The sequence below is a fragment of the Vanessa atalanta genome, chromosome 5 (assembly GCF_905147765.1).
Source record: "Vanessa atalanta chromosome 5, ilVanAtal1.2, whole genome shotgun sequence".
Lineage (NCBI taxonomy): Eukaryota > Metazoa > Arthropoda > Insecta > Lepidoptera > Nymphalidae > Vanessa > Vanessa atalanta.
Genome location: NC_061875.1, coordinates 2,903,453 through 2,925,693, shown reverse-complemented (window position 1 = coordinate 2,925,693; position 22,241 = coordinate 2,903,453). Strand labels below are relative to the sequence as shown.

The 22,241-nt window shown below is 32.4% G+C and overlaps 1 protein-coding gene across 1 annotated transcript; it reads left to right on the top strand.

The window, feature by feature from the left end:
• Positions 1-176: 176 nt before the first annotated feature.
• LOC125064023 (dual specificity protein phosphatase 14) lies at positions 177-3,063 on the top strand. The gene is made up of 4 exons (XM_047670788.1): positions 177-549; positions 1,166-1,394; positions 1,676-1,812; positions 2,125-3,063. Exons 1-4 carry the CDS (start codon positions 446-448, stop codon positions 2,309-2,311), a joined length of 657 nt encoding a protein of 218 aa, XP_047526744.1. The 5' UTR covers positions 177-445; the 3' UTR covers positions 2,312-3,063.
• The last annotated feature ends 19,178 nt before the right edge of the window (positions 3,064-22,241 follow it).

Sequence of the window (22,241 nt, the reverse complement as noted above, 5' to 3'; positions counted from 1 at the left end):
ATTGTATAATTTTTAATTTTATTATGGGACACCCAAAATAAATGCACGAACCTTCGTCCAGGGACCAAAAACAGTAATTTTCGTATTGTAAACAAAATAAGTCACCGTCGTCCGAGAATAGCCCTGGAATGCCGGATATTGCAGGCGCGAGCGCTGAGAAATCACAGGTGAACAAGCGCGCGCTGGCGTTTCAGTGCGCGTTGTAGCCATCGACGCGTGCGCACGCATCTTCCCAATATAAAGCCGCGTATCGACGTACGAGACTACGAAATATTAAAAGAATTGTTATCAATGAAAATATGCGAAATTTTCATTCTATATGCTCTTATAAATATTGTTGTTGATTAATTTACGATAAGCAAAAGCTTCCCTTTAGTGAAGTGGTAAAAATTTTTATTAGTGGAGTGATATTAATTTCGAAACAGTGTCCATTGTTTTGGAGAAAATGAAGGTCTTGACAGTTGAAGATAAAGTTGCATGTGTTGGAATTGAAAACGAACCGAGAGTTGATGTTACAGAAGCGAAATCAACGAAGGAGGAGTTAAATAGGTTGGTGATAATAAAGAAGCATTTAATGAAACAAAATAAATAGTCAACAGGTGGATTTATAAAGAAATTTTATTACTTACAGATTCACGCGAATGTCTTTACATACATATATTTTATTTAGGTGTTTTTTTCTGTTTTATTACCAGAGTTTATATTTTTTTTTTAAATTTTAATGACATTTTATTCTGTAATATAAACGTACCAGCTTTTATATTTGGTAAATTTTATCAGTGTTGATTCGGTAATGATAACTTGATTGAAATGTTCGTTAGCTTGTCTTAAAAATATTTAGAGTTAGAATTTTGCTTCCAAATCTGAAATTACGCGGAGTACGCAAGTTCGCGCTAGGTCAGACGTGCTGGCTGCCCGCCAGAATGACACAACAGCGTGGTATGCTGTTTACGCGCTGGATTGTTGACGTTTTTTCAGGACACTTCCAAACGCATTCCTGTAACATACGAAAGAACTCTTCAAATACAAAAATACGAAAGAAATTTTCTTGGATATTTTCTGTGTTGGTGTCTGTTTGCATTTCTCTCAGCTGTGAATTTATTTCTTGTTATTGTATAATTTATAGATAAACACAATTCATTAAACAATTATCTGTTGTCAACAGAGGCTGCCCTCTCGGAGTATCTCGCGTCATCAACTCGGTATACATATGCGGTGCCCATGCCTTGCCTGGAGCTGTGAAGGCGTTACGACCAGGACTTGTAATAAATGCCGCACCTGAACTGCCACCTCCACCGGAAGATTATGTTCCAAGACAATACATACCACTGCTGGATACCCCAAACTCTGATATGTATCCATTCATGGAACGGGTCGCTGACCTTGTAAATGAGGTAATTGAAGAGAATTTATTTTAATATAGTCAAACACTACATTACATTGTATCATAGTTAAAAATGTAGTAGTGTAGAAACAGTTATATATACATGGCATATATTGGCGCACTGTTAAATTGGCCACCTGATGCTGCCGTAAAAAATACAACCATTCCTTACATCACCAAGCACCACCGAACTAGGTTATTGAAATGTCATATCCCTGTAGTTATACTGTATTAACATAAAACGAATATATGAACTTTAGAATACGTCTTTTAAACGATTTTCTTATGCAGGTCGTGTCAAGAAACGAAGTGGTGTTGGTACATTGCGTGGCGGGTGTTTCGAGATCTGTCACTCTCTGCTTAGCTTACCTTGTCAAATGGCACAAGATGACTTTGTGCGAAGCTTATCATCACATGAAGCTTAGAAGGTTAGTAATATTCATATGCATTCAACGCAGGCTAGATCTAAATTTTTTAAATATAGCTCAAATACTTTTTAAATAACTTAAGCCTGAATAGAAGATACCATCATATTTATAAGTAAAATTACAATATTTGTATTCCGAAAATATTTTATAAATATTTTATTACAAACTTGTTTGATAGCAGTTGTAGTCGAGTCAGTAAAACATTAAAAATATATAGATTGGATTTTTGTTTGTTAAAATGAGCTGCTATAGTTCAGTGAGTTAAAGCAAAACTTTTGTGAATCGAAAATTAAACGTGATTTAATTTTTTAGGCCACAAATTCGACCGAACACGGGTTTCTTCAAGCAATTAATAAAATTCGAAGAGAGACTTTTTGGTGAAGCGTCTGTGAAGATGGTTTATTGTGAAGCTATTGACAAAGAGATTCCTGATGTATACGAAGCTGACTACAGTGGAATGACGTGGTTTAGACAAAGATATGGTCCAATAGAAAAATGAAATGAGATCATAATTAAAATGTTAAGTAAAGTTTAATATTAATATACGTTAGTTATATATAATTGCAAAGGTTTGCTCCGATTTATAGTTTATATTAGGAGAGATCTCAAAAAAACAGGAGATAATAATGATATTCTGTCATTTGTATTCTAGAAACTCAGACTCAAATTTTTCAAACTCAAATTCCTTTATTCAATAGAAAACCATTACACTTACGTATTGATTGTCAAATTAAAAACTAATAACGGTTCGGAAAAGAAAATATCCTGACCTGAGAAGAACCGGGGAAAGAAACTGTAACTGGTTAAAAAAATGTTTAAACAGTTACAAAAACAAAATATGCACGCTAAAATTAAATAAGGCATCTGTTATGCTAATGATATAATATAGATGTTTATGTATGTTGATTAAGACTGAGATACGAATGAAATAGTTTAAGTTACCTGTTGAAGAAAATCAGCGTCTCATGTTATTTGCAGAAGCGAAAATTAGAACTGATTTCTGAATTCAGTATGATTGTATTAAGTAAATAATTGTGATTATTATTCATAAAGCTAACGATTCATTTCTTATTGCATGTATTTTAAATATCTTTACGACTGGCTCGCACAAAGCGAATGTAGATATCAATTATATGAAAAATTACAATTTTAATTACATAAAAAGTATTTTATAAATGCAGATAGCTCATCATCTTCTAAGTTTCTAGATGTTCTTAGTATTGTGATAAATTATGAAAAATGTTAGTTATAATTTTAATGAATATGGGACCAAATAAACATATTTTAATTAAAACGCCTTGTTTCATTATGTTAGCTGATATAATTAATTTTAAATATAATGTTTGACCTAAAATACATCCCTGAGGAACTCCATCTTCAATATTTGCCTTGGACTAAAAAACATGCAGATTTCATATTAAGTAATTGCGAAGTACGCAATGACTATTTTCATTAAAGAGGAGATGTTGTTGGCCTCGTGGCATTGAGCGGCTGAACTAAAATACATTTGAGTTTTTCTACTCGTCCGACATATGGGTGATAACAATTTGTTGAATAGACAATACGCGTTCGCTTCCTGGTTCTGATGTAACAAAATCGAAAATAGACGAGCATTATGGCGCTAATTGAAAATGTATTTCTTTACACCGTGAATTTATTATTTTAAATTGAATTATTTACACGGAATTTTATAATTTTCATTCAAAGTTTTATGCGCACTAAGCAATCGAGTGGGTGTAACAAATTCCATAATTTAAACGGTGTTAAAGCTTTTTATTGCAATTAATTTTTTTTACATTGTTATTTTTTAAATAGTGTCACATTTTTCTTTATATATTTTTTATTTTTTTATGGCATAGTTTGGTGGACGAGCATATGGGCCACCTGATGGTAAGTGGTCACCACCGCCCATAGACAAAGGCGCTGTAAGAAATATTAACCAGCCACCAACCTCGGGAACTAAGATGTTATGTCCCTTGTGCCTGTGCCGGCTCACTCACTCTTCTAATCGGAACACAACAATACAGAGTAGTGTTATTTGGCGGTAGAATATCTAATGAGTGGGTGGTACCTACCCAGACGGGCTCGCACAAAGCCCTACCACCAAGTAAATTTAAATTTACTTTTTACATAAAAGCCAGTATTGTTTGGTTTTAAGTTATAGGTAATATTTTTGACATTAAGTGCTGAATTTGAGATAATTGTTAAGCGTTAATTATTAAAGCCGAGATCTTAAGTATAATTAAATTATTTATATAAGCCAATTTTCAATCAACACCGCTCTTAAGATGATTAGAATATCGATCATTCATCAATTAGCGGGCAGGTCATCGACATTATGTTTTTATATTTGGTGCTATGATATAAATACGCATTTTTGGCTTAAGCTTGGCATATTTTTGCCAAATGCCTAATGACTGCAGGTGGTCAAAATTTGGCAGTAATATGTGTTCAAGTTCAATGTTTATGTTAATTACCTCCATCGTCTACTAAAATTAGAATTGGCAAGATCTTTTTATATTTGCGTAGTCACGACATAGAAAAGAGTATCTCAAGTAAGATTAACACAAAATATGAACTTCATAATAATATATTTTAATTTTTTAATCTATTCTATATTTAAATTGCAAAATGGAACAAATGTACGAATTTTATTTACAAACAGGAATTATTTCTTGGCAATTACTGCTATCACCTTGACGAAGGTACTCAAATGAATTTGGATTAGACCCAAGCCTTTGACCTTCTATTATCATAAAAAAAAAAAAAAATAACATTAAATGCCAACATTGTCATGTGATCTGTTATTAAGGTACTTATATTTGATATACTTACACAAAAATATATATCATGATCTTTGTCTTTAGTAAACATTTTGTAACTACTGCGAAATTATAAAACCGGATAAGTGCGTTTCCGACTCGCGCACCGGGTTTCGTACTACCAGACAAATAAAAAAATATACACTGATGTAAAAACAAATTTACGGTTTTCGTAAACAATATTGCTTCTAGTCCGATTTCTTGATTCTAGGTTAACGGAAACTCCCGTATAGGTTTTCCAAAATATATTTTGTTTGCGTAGACGCATTCCACAGAAAAAGGATCCTGATGGACAGACGGATAGACAGACAGACGGACAGACCTTTTTCATTGAGAGGTAGGGAACTCAAAAAAAAAATTATACTGTCAGATCATTTTCTCTTATCTTTAAATAATATCAAGACCGGCTTTTTGACACGCGCTTATTGTTTTCAAATTTTTTAAACAGTTATATGAGCTCGACACGATTAAAAAATTAGAAAACAATTCCGTTCTAAATACGTTGCAATGAATATTTCGCCAATGAGAAGACATACAAGACGTCCTCCTATATAATATATTTAAAATAATATTTTTGTATAAAATGTAATGGATAGCAAATAATTAAAATTATAATAAAAAATATGAGCCGAACATAGTTTTTCCGAATCTGAATAGTTCGGATCTATAGTTATCCAACTTCAAAGTATGCAGATATCATTGCCATAAAATGGCACTAATTCAACAATCCAAGACTGTAAGCGTACTTTATAATAATGTAATAGCCGGCTACAAAAACGTGTTTGGCTATTTGTGACGATATTAATACCAAGCATACCGCTTGTATCATCTGATAACGCATTTCAGTATCGAATAATGCAATTAAAGTTTCTTAATTCAAATGCCAAGAATAGTTGATGAATCGTCAAAATTTAGCATTGAAACTATTTAATTCAAATTTAGTTTTTCGTATATATCATTTATTTGACATACTATAACTAAGAATATATCGATATACGTATTGAATTTAAATATTATAAGGTAAAATTCAATGCATATTTTAAATGATTAATTGAACCTCCTATAATTAAAATCAACAAATCTTGCATAAGTTGCAATAGAAATAAAAAAAAATTTAAAGATAAATAAATTATAAGATAATTTATTTAATTCTCACATACACACGTGAGATCATCTTATATACAATATACACATAGATGTGACAAACATTGACTTATATTTATTTAAATAACATAAATGTCATCCTTTTCCTACCGATAGTCTGTTTTAAATTCTTCTTTTCTTTCAGTCGCGTCAAATGTACTTTTGTCCAAATTAGAATTATATTTGAGGTTGGACCTCGTTGATGAGATTGTACAGACTAGCTACAAGGCTGCAGTTCCATGGGCTCCTGATCCCTTGTTATTCCGTCAAGATATTCTCAGCCCGAAGTATGGAAATTGCGGCAATGTTTACACACTTCCGTTCCTTGATAAGCAATTAAACCGTTGGTCCTGTCGGATCATACGTTCCGTGGGATTATAAGAGTGCACCAGTTATTGCACATTCACTTGTGCGTTATCCTGCGCAATTCTAGACTAGTCTCTCTTGAGAAATAGGTCAGAATCAAAATCGTCTCTATCAAATTTAACCCCAATATTTGATCTTTATTTAAATTTAAATAAAAAAAACACTCTAAAAATGAGAGTCTGAGTTATATGTCATTTTCTTTTTTGAAACAATATTAAACATTCGTATGACACAAAAAAGTCGACCTAAAATAATAATTGAATTTATTTCCTTGAAATCGGCCTTGAATGAATCAACCATTTTATTATAGTAGATATTTTGGAAATTCTGGTCGCATTTGATTAAACTAAAGTACGCAACTGAAATATCATGACCTCCATTTTGCAAGCGTTCTTCACTATTCACATCCCATTTTATGACAACGACCTTTAGAATAGTTAATCATAATTTAGTTTTATAAAAAATAGTATAATGAATAAAGAATTTGTTTAGGATGTCTTTATTATACTTTCTTATATAGAACTCCATCGAATTTCTAAAGTGTTTTCTGGTAATCTGCATTACCTGAAGTCATATTTGGAATTTTAAAAATTTCAAACCTTACACCGTGAATTTTAATCTTTTGAGAGAAATTTTCAAAAACTATCTTTTTCTCATTAACATAAACCTAAATCCCAATTTTCGTATTCCTAATATCAGATATCAAGATATCATTTCCATACAAATTTTACGATCCTACTTTATCTCCCGTAGTGATAACCTACATTATTTAAAGGATTCCAAGGGAGTGCAAAATTCTTTCAATCTGACATTTTATAATTTTATTAAGTAGATAACTTATAACACTCGATTGATTATCTTCATCGGATGACCATTGTCATCATTTCGTCCAGATAAATTCGGAATTGCGCTTCAATGTTGCTGCTAGCATTCTTGCCACCATTCCACGCGGTCATGATTTTTACTCTATTTTTAATCTGGGACTGTATATATATATATATATATATATATATAATTAATATGTAAAGCATGTTGTAGTAAATATACGCAATGACTCCAAGTCACAGTAAAACGGTTTTAATAAAGTATTCCAGCTTTGTTCCAAATACCATGGAGTTTCAAGTTTCCAGATAGGAAATAGCAAGAACTATTTCAATAGTAAAAGTTTGTATGTCTGCAGCATTATCTCGAAGTAATATACCATACTCACAGATGCTGTCTATCTTATGGTATCTAAAAAAGTAATATAAATATACAAAGTATATGAATCAAACTGACTTTCATTGTTTTAGGTGGTAGGAATGCAAGAGATATTACAACCGCTGTTAAAATTTAAAAATTTAGTTAATTTGTTTGATTGGAGTTCGTTCATATCGTGTTATATTTTTCAGTATGAATATTATTTACCTTCAACAAACTCATTTACCTGCATATGAATAGTTCTACCGTATAACAAAGATCCAGAAGAAGAAAGTCTAAGTCAAAGACGGCCTATTGCTATGGTCCGGTTTGAAGACTAAGTGAGACAGTTTGATGACAGGCGTAATTTATAAAGGTGATACACGTCTTTTAGTAGCAATCTATCTGAGGAAAGGAACAATTTTCATCTCCAAACCCGTTTCTTCGTCTGCATTTCTAAAAGATATAACATATAATCTAAAAATTGTAGATCGTATTTTCAATGAAAATTTCTTCAATTTAGTTTAGATGTTTTAGTGCCCAAAACAGGATCAAAATTTTAAACAGCTTTGTGCTGTGTTATATTTATTTATGCATGTAAGAAGTTGAGCTAGTAGAGTCTAATATAAATACGCAAACCTAACCTACATAACAAATTAATGTTAAAAAAGTTGAATTGAGTTCAAGAGAACAAAGAGATTGAATGTTTATAAAAAGGTCATGATATTTAGACCACGTTCAAAACATTTAGATAGATTAGTATGCATTTCGCGAGTTTATAATCAAATACTAGTTTGCAGTTCTATTATTCATACGTAGAGAGTTTACATTTTGTTTTCATAGGGTATTTTAAAATTAAATTCGGATCATTTATAATAGAAATTTAACTGTCCACCAAGTGGCCGGCATACCTCGCTGGATACCATTCTATTTATAATAAACAAGCACTTAGGTCGGCTCATTCCGACTGTCGTAGAGACATTCCCGAATATTTTCATATAAGAGACCGCCATTTATACGTGACACGATTGTTCTAGAAAAACTGAAGTATTAATTTTAATTTATAATGTTATACAAAATGTTTGCTGATGGCGATAATATAATATAATCTCAGGAAACTGTATAGAGTTTCGAGTATTTAATAATCTGTGACGTTGTTGACGTGTTCTGATGAAAGACAATCATGAAAACGATTCAGTAAGTCATATTTTAGTTTCAAATGGCGACAAAGCATAATACTAATGTGGTTGTCATTTTGTAAATAAAACGTAACATAAAAAAGATTATATTTACATTCAAGGTAACATTCCCGAGACCAATGTGTTAATTATAGTTCTAATGACTATTTGCAGTTGATTCCTTGTAATTTACATTTGACTTGGTGGCATTGTGCAAGTATCCACTCATCAGATATTCTACCAAACAGTAATAATTAGTATTGATGGGTTTCGAAGGAGGAGTTAGGAAATGTAACCACAGGCACAAGTAACATAACATCTTAGCTCCCAAATTAAGGAATAGTTAATACTTCTTATAGCAATAATGTGGCTTCGGTAGTGGCTCATTTGAAAGCCAAGCCCTATATCATAAAAAACCCTAAATATTAAGATATTAATATTACGCTTAGCAACGTACGCTTGTACCCATTAGAAATATTTAAAACATAAACAGAAATCATTATAATAATAGTAAATAAGCGTCGAGTTAGCATTTACGTATATTTTTATCTGTACTATCTTTTTATATTCTTCTTTCAAACATTGATTTCTGTCACGAGGTCCAATCCAAATTTTCCAACCTATCATCGTTACACCTTATTAATCTTACAAAAGCGAAATTTTGGATAGATGGATGCTGGTTACTCAATTGAGGCAAAATGGCTGAACGGAACTGAATGAAATTTGGTACAGAGATGTTTTATCCCCTTTTTATCCTTACCACTCGCAGCTCCTCCTCACACTCGGGCGTAAATTACTAAAGCACATAATATAATTGTAATGTGTACGAAAAAGAGTGCTTCTGAGCTTCTTACCGATTCTTCTGGTTTGTATAATCATATCAATGATTAAACAGTGTCCGTAAGAGCGTATTAAAAATAAATCAAGTTTTTTTTTTTTTTGAAGCATACTTCTTATATTGTAAACTTTTTTGTTAAATTAATCTGATAATTATTGTTGGCACTGGACGTAAATAATAATATCTGTATGAACTTGGATCTTTTTTAAAAAACGAATTAAATTATGATACACACTCGTACCTGTTCGAAGATAGATTTGTTAGATTTAGTGGCAGCCCTGAGGAATTGGTATGTTGGCAGCTTGCCAAAATGACACGAGCCGTAGGAATGCCCGAGTTATATCGACATTACAAGCTGAAATGTTAATGATAATGTTGAAATAGGAGCATTTTTTGGAGGAAGGCTACTGGAATGTGGATGTTAATGAATTATGTGGATACATTGAAAACTTGGTGCGGACGTGCTTAGCCTCGGTTGTCTAGACGTCAATATTTTATTGTAAAACAATTACTAACCTTACCCGGTCAGTGACCTCATAACTATCGCGTTTAAAGATTTTGCTAGTGACGAAAGATTGTTTGACATTTTGAATTTTTTCGGTGTTTTAGATATTAATTAGTAGTACAGCAACTGTTCCACTTTATTGTGAGTTAAAGTGTTCATATTACTGTTTTTTTTTTGTGTATTAACTTATTTAGATGTTAATTTTCTTGAAAAGTTTCGTTCGTTTTCCTTTAAAGCAACTGTTTGACGTGATCATATCGTACAAGATTTTGAAGAATGGGATTAGTTTTATGCCAATGTCTTAGGCAAAACTTTGCTGTTAATAAAACTATGCTCTTTGCAAGAACCAAATTTTATGTTAATAATAATAAATATTTTTATTTGAAAAAAACCACAATTTTAAATTACGATTTTAATCTAATCAATATTTGATATATTTTAAAGTTTTTGAAAATAAGACAAACATAAATTTATATATCGGTACATCATGCTTTAATTTAAAAACTCTCAAAACTTTATAAATGTTTATATAACCTTTATTAATAAATATACAAAGTAATTGAAGTATTCAAAATATACCATGTAATTAATAAATAAACTTAAAATAGTTTTGGACGTTAAAATATCACACATACATGGATTTTTACATTAGAAAAAAGAAAACTTCTTAAACTGAATATTCAGTGTTTTCAGTTCAATTAACTTTATTAAAATTTAATACTCCAAGTGTTACAAAAATAGCTTAAATTAACACTATGAATTTGTTATAGTTAGGAATTACCTAAACTATCTCATAGGTAAACACTATGAAATTGTTTAGATCATGTTATACCAGTTGATAATTGCCATACCTACCCATTGCTGAAAGAGGGCTTACGATCTGTAACAGTCGAATCTTGAGTGCTAAGTGAAATAAATAAACAATACGTTTTCATCGAATTTATCGAAATAGTTTATTGGAATTTCAAATATTTTGTCATTAGAAGGATTACTTCAGGTTTATGGGTTCATGAATCTTGAAACTAGGTATAGGAAATGATGAATGAATGAAAAGTAAATGTTTAAAAATGATTATTGTGGATTATCCCTAAGAGATAGACATTTTTAAGGAATACAATACTGTAGTACATGATTTCGATCTATTTATTTTCAGCCAGTTTATACAATTTTGGCGCAAATCATCACATTGGAAACCTCTAAAAGTATCAGTGTTTCTCTAATATATTATGCATCTAATATACATATAACGCTTCTTCTCGAAATCCATTGTGTAAATTTAAAGATCTGATCATACACCGGGACAGACAGGCAGCGGTAAGTGACTTTGTTTTATACTATCATAAATATCTTGCAGTTCTTCTAATTTATTCAATCTTTTTCCCACATTACTAGTGTAGTTATAATTTGGGACTTTTTAACCTTTTCTTGCAGTTGTCCACATAGATCTGGGCAATTTTTGTTCTTTCCAAAGTACGATGTTGAGTAAGTCTTTTCTCTTCTTCTTGAGGAAAATATACAAGAATATGATCAATTCAAACGACTTTTTAATAATTAAATCCATTGAAAATTAATATATGTATATGAGACCTGTTCCAAAAGCAATACGAATCGAAAGACAACATCCTTTTAAAAGTGAATTAGCAAAATGTTGATTAAACTAACGGAATATCCTGATTGTCAATCTTTGGGGAATCAAGGATAAATAACTTGAATTTGACATTCTCTTTTTTTTTTAATAAAAAATCATACAATTTCGATGCAAATTTGTAAAAAACCCGAATAGTATTGAGTACTAACTTTTCGGCCAAAAATGGAGATTCAGTAGCAAAGTCCAATCATAGAACATTCTTAAGCGATACCACATCAACCAAAAGCGCCACCTACCTTGGGAACTGAGATGGTACGTCTCTTTTGCCTGTAGTTAAGCTGGTTCACTCGCCCTCCAAACCGGGACATAACAATACAGAGCATTGCTATTTTGCGTTAAAATATGAGGGCGTGGTATGTACTGAGACGGGTTTACACAAAACCCTACTACCAAGTTTTTCAATATAATCATCAACAAGCTGTATTATTCAAGCAAAATTTGTTTGGCTAAAATAATTCCAAGTAACTGTACTAACCATATATTTAGAAATTTATGACATAACCTTGGTTGTCTAGCATGCAATTTAAATGTAGGTCAGGCTGATAAGAAACATGCGTTAAAACGACCTGCTCGTATGTCTGGTGCCGTCAAAATGGGTCGTTATTTCCTCCAGTCTAGCATTCTACACTGTTACGGTCCTTCAGACTTGATTCCCGAACGCCTGTTCAGTAATGACGATAACGGAACGCACTCTGTGTTGTGTGAAGATGTCGTTTAATATACATAGATACATACAATCGAGCTATATTTTATAATTAGTAGTTCTTCGATTCTTTTTGATATAATTATAATACTTACTTATTTTTTAATGTTCATAGAATGTTATAATCACGAGTGAAGAAATAAACAAATTACATTTTTTTTAAATATAAAAAAAATAATGTATTATATTAATTAATTTAGAAATAAGTCCTGCCATTATACACGTTTCGTTTTATTGTGTATGTGTCAGTGTATGAAGGTTTTGTATACGCCGACATGCGCATGTGTGCCTTAAACTTTATTAAATAAAATTATGTTAGCCAGAATCCATGTCCCTGTATGCTGAGTGAATACACAGCGATCTGTTCTCTCTATCGTAGATTGTTAGCGTGAAAAAGCTTTTAGTAATATATTAGGTTTCATTGCTTCATATTTTATTTGCATATCTCGTGTTCATCTCCTGACATAGATGTATTTAAGACATTACATATTTAAACGCCCTCAAGGCATTATTTAAGTCTTCTTAATTTTGGTTTAGCCCTCTCATTGTTATTAGTACGAGAAACTTAAGAATTGTTAATTTTTGTTTGGCTCGTTTATTCTATTGTATGACGTTTAATTTTTTAATTTTGATTGAATTTCTTGAATTTTCTGCTAAAGGTCATGATGATATATCCTGGGAGTGGTGAGCAGAATCGAGGGTGAATTTTCAAAGTTCCATTAAGTTGTAAATTATGCGTTATTAATATTTTTAATAGTTCCATAACATTGCGCTGTCCCTGTATTGATTACCAATGTTAAAGTAACATATGTTTTAATTCTAAATTAATTAGTTCTTCAGCTTTATTTGTATTACATATAAATTTATCTACATACACAAACTACATAATAAATAGTAATTTCCATAAGCTTAACACTTTTTTACAGGTCAAAATGAGCTTTGTTAAAAAAGTTTCCGTATCCATGTCCACGACAGAATTTACTACTTGGGTGGATTTAAAATAGATTTAACTGTATAGTTTTGACAAATATTCACATTTATAAAATTAGTGAAATTAGAAGGAAGTTATTTAATTAAAATTAACGCCGTGACAAAATAATCTAGCAATGTTTGGACATAAGTGGGTCGCAGTTCGCTTGGTATGCGTCCGTATAGATATATTTTTGTTTAATAAAATAACACACGCAACAGTCTATGAAATATTTAGTTCAAGAATTTGAGTTTCATTTTTGTCTTGTATTTGTGTGTTGTCTTTCTAAAATATATACAACTTAGATTTTGCTACTGGATTATTTGTAATTCGCTTTTTTTAGTTTGAAAAATAATCTCGAAAATACTAAATTCATTTAAAGATTCATCTACTCTTACGTGTTATTTTTATGTTAGGAAGAATTTAGACTTTACGAAAATAGTTCTTAAATTATAAACATAACGTAAAGTTCATTTAAAAATGCGTAGAAAATAAACAAATGAAAATTGTGTAAACAATCAGAAAATATATACGCACATTTAATTCTATTTCGATTAAAGAAGTAAAAAGAGAAGAGTAAATATACGTTGTTGATCATATTTAACAGATTCTACGTTAGAACATTTATAAGGTATATCAATAATACAAATAAAAATCATGAATAATAAATAATAAATAAATATCGGACAACATCACATACATTACTCTGATCCCAATATAAGTAGCTAAAGCACTTGTGTAATGGAAAATCAGAAGTAACGACGGTACCACTAATATCCAGACCCAAGACAACATAGAAAACTAGTGAACTTTTTCTACATCGACTCGGCCGGGAATCGAACCCGGGACCTCGGAGTAATGTACCCATGAAAACCGGTGTAAACACTAATAGACCACGGAAGTCGTCATTATTATTAATTATGTTGTAAGAAATTTATAATATTCATTTTGTGTATCGCCATTGTAAGGTATCCCGAAGACATCAACATATGTGTTTTTTGGAAGAAATATTTGTGTCGTTTATAACTGTTCGGCTGCGGTTGCATTTTTATTAGTCTGTCTAGCAGTTTAAAATTAACCTAACCCTAACTAAACCGATGCATTTCACAATACTTCCACTAATAGTTTCTAGCTTTTCATAATTATTATCATTGATAAAAAAAATATTGTATATTTTAAAAGTGTCTCATAAAAATAAACGATATTGATCATGAAATTAACCAGTTTTTTTGGTAAATAATCACAAGCGTCTGCGTAGTGTGAACGTTATGTCTTATAAACAAAAAACGGGAACATTTTCATAGCATTCCGACTGAATATAGCGAGGCATGTATCACAAGTTATATTCGTCCGTTGGCGCCATACCACATAAACAATATACGTTTATTAATAACACAGAAAAAGTCTTTTGTCGCTTTAAAATATTAATTTTATAATTATGACGCACATATGTACGTGTCTATTTTTACTTAAAAAATGCATTCGTGCTGGAAAATTGTTAAGATAGAGGATTTTAAGCTATGTAGGGCTTCAGGTCGATTGTCATCCGTTCTAGTAGGACGCCGCGATGTCGCTTGCGTACGCTTCGATGGTCTACGTATGCAGGCCACAAATGCCATGAGTGTGGATTAGGTACTGAGATCCAGCTTTTATGGTGGCTCAGAAAGTACGTGTAAGGTCAATAATAATATTTACATGCATAATGTAGAATCATGATTATTATTAATATTTCATTATTTTTTAAGTAGTTTGTGTTTTCATAGCCATTAGCACTTGTTTTATTGCATTATATATTTATTGTATCTACTGATTCGACACACTTAAGTTGCTATTTCAACTCAGTCAACGTTTGATATATATAAATTATACATATCACAGTAAAATTTTAAATACCGTTTGATTATAATCAATCTCGCGAGATTGTCAAACCTTTTAGAGGACCAAATATTTTTAAACATTTTAGAAAAGCAGACGATCGAAATTGTACATCGAGAGGAGTCACGTTCGCCTATATTCGTTGTCACTGAGTTATAAACATCTCGATGCTTTTTCTTGTAAATATAAATATTTACTGACTCTACAAATCGTAACACAACAAAACAAGGTACTGATGTTTGGCGGTAGAATAATGGATGACTCGTCTCACTGTACGGCACAGTACTCGACCTCCGGGAAAATTATTCGTTGAGGGCAATTTCCTGTTGCTTTACAGTCATGAATAACACAAAAATAAATAATTAAACAGAGTTGGGAAAACAGAGAAATGTTTTTAGTCATAACCCTGTATTTGCCTTCGGATGCGAAAATTAGGTACCGAAAATAAAGTTCTTAATCATCCAAGGTCGCGGGAATTCGTGAAATATTTAAATTATATCGTAACAACCATCGTGACGAGAGAAAGCGCGTGTGGACTTTTACGAGTATCAAGTATTTCTACGTGGGCCATAATTACTATTTGTAAATTGTTTCGTTTTCTCACTAAAGTTACGGGTACTTATTAAAATCTCGGTGACAAACGAGTTATTTATTTTATTTATTATCGGTGAGTGTTCGGAACTCTTTTGTATCACTTAAATGATTGTAGCAAAGCAGACATTTTATTTTAATTTATAGGATTTTCTTGCTATAACTGCGCACGTTTACAATTAAGGTTTTATTCTAGATGTGCAAACTCTTTTCAGTGGAGAGAATCTGTCGATCCGGAGTTCATCAGCAGAAAAAATGTTGAGCGTGGTCGGTCCTTTTCCGTTTCTTTAGTAATGACGACTATCTATTCTAATATTATGAAGCTGAAGGGTTTCTTTGGTTGAACGAAGAATTTTTCAAATAGAACCGGCAGTAACGGATCTTTTAGTTTTAGATAACGCATTTCTCGAGAAAGGCTACGACCAATGGGAGCGGAGTATGTGAAAAATGTTGCAATAATGGGGTAAATTATTCATTTTGATCGCTTTTGTTACGTGCGTTGCATAAACAGTTAAAGTTTCGCAAAAAACATCTACGACACAATCTGTAATATAGCAAAATCGAAACGAGTAGCTAGTATTTAATATTTTTAGCAACGGGTGGTAGCCATCATTCACTAACACGTATTAAATTAAAACGTAAAATTATAGTGAGTAATTCAAGTTGATAATTATGAGTAAGGGCGATATTTTTGGATTAGCAAATACATATTTCAACAGCACTAAAAATATGCTCAATAAAACTACCAATTCGCCAAAAAGTGTATTGCTCTGATTTAGTTCATTGTCAAGATACCAATCTCCCTTGCCTTTTAAATACGGTGAGACACAAAAATACTTTTTATTAAAGGCATGCTCATAAATTACGGCTCGGTCATGAGAGTAAAATAAATGACGAGATATTTTAATCCTGCCACGCTTTTTATATGAGACCGTTATTAAGCAGAACCATAAATATTGTCTTGTTAATGTTTTTTGTATTAAAGTAAAATGTCTTTAAAAGCTGTTATTTATCCAGAGGATCAAACTTATCGTAACTCGGCGAAACTGAGACCTCAATCAAACGTTACCTAATTCTACTAAAGGTTAACAGCTATGAATTTGTACTGCGCTTAATATTTTCCTGTTATTCATCTCACGGTTAATGATAAAAGGGAATATTATGACGAAACGATGTAGACCTTCGTTTTGAATACAATAATATACTTTATTAATAATATTCTGACATAAGAGAATGCATCCAAAACTGATTTCCATACCAACCAATCTATCTTGTATGGATTTGGAATGTAAACACATACCTACGTCTCTTATCTTGCACACTGTAAAATGAAGTAGGATTGACGTCATCGATGCAATGGAGTTGTTTGAGTGCTTTAATTTCGTAGTATCTCTTGTAATCTCTTACACAATTTAACGACGTTTTGGTTACCAATAACCAAAGCTATTGGTAGTCATAGTTATTGAAACTTTGATTGCTAGCGAAACTTACTTTACTTGGTGGTAAAGTTCTGTGATGGCTCATTTGGGTAGGTATTACGCAGCCAGAATAAGTTCTACCGCCAAACAGCAATACTTAATATTGATGTATCCCGGTCTGAAGGGTGTCAGTGATTAACACTGGCTCACTTACAGTTGCCAAGGTTGGTGACGCATTATTGATAATAAATACAGTGTAAGGAATGGTTATTTTTATTTACGGCGCCAATGTCTGCAAGTAGTGGGGATTGCTTAATATCAAATCTAATTGCAAGTCCGTCTACTTAAGCCATAAAATCATCATCATCGTTGTGATGACTCCTTATAATTATGACTTTTAAATCTTCTATTCTATACTTTCCCCCAATCTGTAATGAAGCCTGCCTAATAAAAGACATGGAATTCTTAACTGTTGGTCGAATTAAATGCTTATTATTATTTAACCAATAGTTGGGCATGTAACAACTTCATTACAAAATACAACACGCAAAAAAGATTTCGTACAGCTAAAAATATTTTTTTTATATCTTTGGAAATAAGATTATCAAAAATAAATGTGAAATTAGCGACGTATTTTAACTAAAAATATTGGTATTATTGTGAGAAGCATTTCTTAAAGTTCATCAATAATGGGAACTCAAATAATACAAGCTTTCGTGAAATGTCAGCACTGCCCTCAGTGCTGTTTATGAAGACGTAATTTGTTACTTTTCAGGCGGACTTGTACATTGACTAAGCAGTATTAATTCTTGTTTCGTTCAGTATATTTAGATTTTAATATTCTCTTATATTATCCACCTTGACCTCTCGTCCCATCAATAGAATTATTTCTCCGAATATTCTCAGTGTTTGTGACTAATTTTGACTGATTTAATATTCTGTAAATAACCTTTTAAGACCTTGGACCAATTTGATCGAGTAAAGGATAATCTGATTGGCAGAGGATTTACCAACAAAATTATACAATGTAGTATAATGCGCTGTTCTTCTAACAAGGACGTTAAAAACATATGGAACCATTCAACCGAATCCTTCATACACAAAATAATGATTTTACTCGTAATTGTTATGCTATTATTATACATTATATATAAGTAAAAATATTGAGTTTAGTCGCTTCAAAATTCCATAATAAATAATAGGCTAAAGATAATATTGTACCCGTACATAACAAGGAGCTATATTTAATGTATGTGCAATTTTAAGAAGAGCCGTTTGTTCCACTTCAAGAGCGCAACGTTGCAATGTGAGTCACTGAGCAGGAATAGTAGCTCTGAAGTTCATGTATTGCGATCACATTCGATGTTACTTTGGAAACGATCTCTGGTTTATACAGCCGTTATATGTTTGATAAATCTTATGAAATTGCTCTTGACCGTTTTAATTAATAAAGTAGTTTAAATTTAGTAATTAACAGCTTATAAATTTGTTACTACTAGAAGTGACAGTGACAGTAAAGACCGGCAACGCAAATGCACCGGGGGGCTTCCCCGGTGTTGCAGATGTCCATGGGCGGGCTTACTTTCCATCAGGTGAGCCTTCTGCTCATTTGCCATATATCACGTTAAATAAAGAGAACCTCGTCTCCTCTTGAGGAGAAGGTTTACTGCTCCAATGTGTACGTGATACCTGTGTGGAAGACCTGAAATAGTCGCATGCAGGTTTTCTCGCGATATTTTTCTTTACCGCTGAACAAAAGATGATTTATAAACCCGGATTGGTACTTATAATCATTAGTTTAAATTATATATTTTAGAAGACAGCTCTTTTAATCAACTAATGATGTGGAATAATGGAACTTTGCTGAGTCTTGCACAGTTAGAGTCGCTGAATTTATCGTATTTCTTTTTATAAATAGCTATTTATATCTCCGTATTTATCTAAGTTAAACTAAGGTCATACTTGGCCTTTTCGTATACATGGCGATAGTTGCCCACAGTTTGGCAAAATTGGTATTCATAATTACTGTATTCCGTATTCGTAAAGTTAAATAGATTTTAACTACGACATAGCCCTAATGAGCATTAGAAAATTATGATGTCGTAGTTAATTGCTTAGGCTGGCTAATGCAAGAATATTTTCAAATTGAGCAAGCAGTTCCATAATGTGTTTAATAGTAGAGGGATTGACGTTTCTCCATAGAAATACCCTAGTTATACATGAGAAATATCTCCTTGGTGGTAAGCCTTTGTGCAAGCCCCTCTGGGTGGGTATCTACAAGCCATTCATCATATATTCTCCTTCCAAACAGCAATACTTAGTATTGTCGTTCTCCAGTTGGAAGGCTGATGGTCATGAGGTCAGCCATTGTAACTAGTTTTCATAGTTGGTGGAGCATTGGTAATGTAAGGGCTAGTTATATTTGTTACAGCGCAAATGTCTATGGGTGGTGGTGACTACTTACCATTAGGTGGCTGATTTGTCAGTCCGACTACTCATATCATACAAAAAATCCCTTTTGTATTAGTAGTCTGCACACTGCTTCAAATATTGATCACTTCCTGAATGATTCCAGACCCGACAAATATTTTCGATGGAACGCCAACTGCGCAAAGAGATATTATAGTTCTCAAGTGTGTACGCAAACATATGTACACTGTTTATTCTCTCACTCTTATAATGTGTGATGATCGGAGAGAGAGAGGTGCCTTCCAAGGCACGAACTTGACAGTTCCATCTTCCAGATCTCGGGCTATTGGAACAGAAAATATAAGTATCATTTTATTGGATTGGAATTCTGGGCTTCAGAATTTGTTGGTGAAGGAAAACACCGTGAGGAAACCTGTATGTGTCTAATTTCAAGGAAATTCTGCCACATGTCTATTCCGCTAACCCGCATTGGAGCAGCGTAGTGAAATATGCTCCAAACCTTTTCCTCAAAGGGAGAGGAGGCCTTTAGCCCAGCAGTGGGAAATGTACAGACTGCTAATGCTAATGCTAATGCTTCAGAATTTGCAGCCTTATAAAAAAACATCTAGATCAACGAGGCAGAATATACATATATGCCAAATATTGTATAATGTGTCCATGGCCTATTAAAAGTTTTGTAAAGGTTATTTGCGAAAATTTAAATGCAGTATCGTATTGTTAGTCAGCGGACAGGAATAGGTTATTAGGCCCTGAAGTTCATGTGCCGAGAAATCTCTCAACGGAAATGACTTCATCACCTTTCACAATACTGCTGTGGTATGCATTCTTATTTAACACTTCGGTTAAATTTAAATTTTGAAATATCAAAATTTAAATCAGTTCTAGATAATTGAAATAAATTTCTGGTAAATTAGTGCTGGGCGGTGGAATTAGCTATCTTTTTAGCAGAGGAACTCCTCTAAGATTTAGTCATAACTATGACTAAATCTTTGAATTCATCATTTGCCTTTTGCAGCTGGTTAATATTATATAAAAAATATATAAAGATACGTGAGTTGTAAGGATAGCTTTCAATAATAAATATATACCTACTGTATGGTATGGTATGGATTTTTTTTTGTATATACCCACTGGTAAGTGGTCCCCACCGCCCATAGACATAATCGCTGTTAGATATATTAAACATTACTCACAACAAAATTGCCAATGTGCCACCGATCTTGGGGGCTAAGATTTTATGTTCCATGTGCCTGTAGTTACACTAGCTCACTAAAATTTTAAACAGGAACACAACGATACTAAGTATTGCTGTTTAGCATTTAGGTTAGAATACTGGCTTGTTTTGGATAGCTTGGTTGACACAGATCGTTTTAAAATATATTCCTCGGATTGATTTTATGTCTAAAGAAAGGTAAATAAGGTAAGGTATAAGCGTCATATAGAAAAACATGGAACGGTTTTACAGATAAAAACAATTTGAACTTGTAAAAATTAAACAAATTCACGAGAAAATCGCAGGTTCTATCGCAGTCGCGGGAACTGCTATGTAACTCCAATACCTTGAGAGAAATGCTAGTTGTTTCTTAAAAATTTGAATTAACTGGGTTGAAGAGCATCATTCGAGAATCGTACCCAAGGTCCTTTATGATTAAAATAATAAATCTCTAAAAGCTAGATATTTGCTGTTTAATCATATTCGGTTGCCTTGAGAGAACATTATAACATACGGACACGCTTGATTACCACTTCAATATTTTATTTATAACTCATAACTCTAAGCCCGCTTTGAAAATGACCTCATTTCGTTTTAGCTGAAGCCAATTATGGTTAATTTATTTAAATAATTTATTATGAACAGCAATTGTCTCTTTCTGGTAATTATGTTATTGAGGTTCAGAAAACATTATTCAAGTATTTTTTTAATTTAAATAGGTAGGACAGCGAATCGAGGTACATGGCGGTAAGTGGCTACCACTAGCCATAGATATTGATATTGAAAGAACTATTAGCCCAGGAGTAGCATTAATAGTCCCACGACTGGTCTAGAAGCTTTTCTCCTTTAGAGGAAAAGGCTTGGTTGGTTAATAAACATATGGGATATCTTCAACCTACACATATAGGCTTCCACACGATTTAACACAAATTAAACACAAGGAATATTACTGGTACCTTGCCCGGATTTGACGTCGCAATCATCGGTTAAGATACACTAGGGCATTTCAGCTCATTTCCTAATAAGTAATAAAAAATAACTTTAAACCAACGTCTATATGAAGCAAATAGCTGATCATTCGTATCCTTCCCAAATTTAAGAAAAAAAAAGATGAAAAAACATACTTAAGAATTCCAATCTAACAATTTCAAAAACATCAAAGCATCTTACATCAGCGTGAAGGCGGAAGATTGCAGGAAACATTACATACCATCAAAGAAATGAAGTCGGTCAACTGCATAGCAATGCACCGGTACTTTACCGTCGTTAATTATCATAACTGGCAACATTCATCTGTCATTGTCTACGTTATATGCGTTCATAATTTTAATAAATGGTCCCAAAGCCGCTGAGCGCAGACAATCATTTAGAATCTTATGACTTGCTATGAAAGCGATTTTAATTTTACGATATTATTCATGAAATTTATACGATGTATTTAATTTAATTGGTTTAACTATTTGCTAAAAATAATGAGATTTGAATAAACTTAATTGAGTAGCTGTCCCGTATTGAATGTCTTTATAATTGATGTTACGCCAAATATGTTT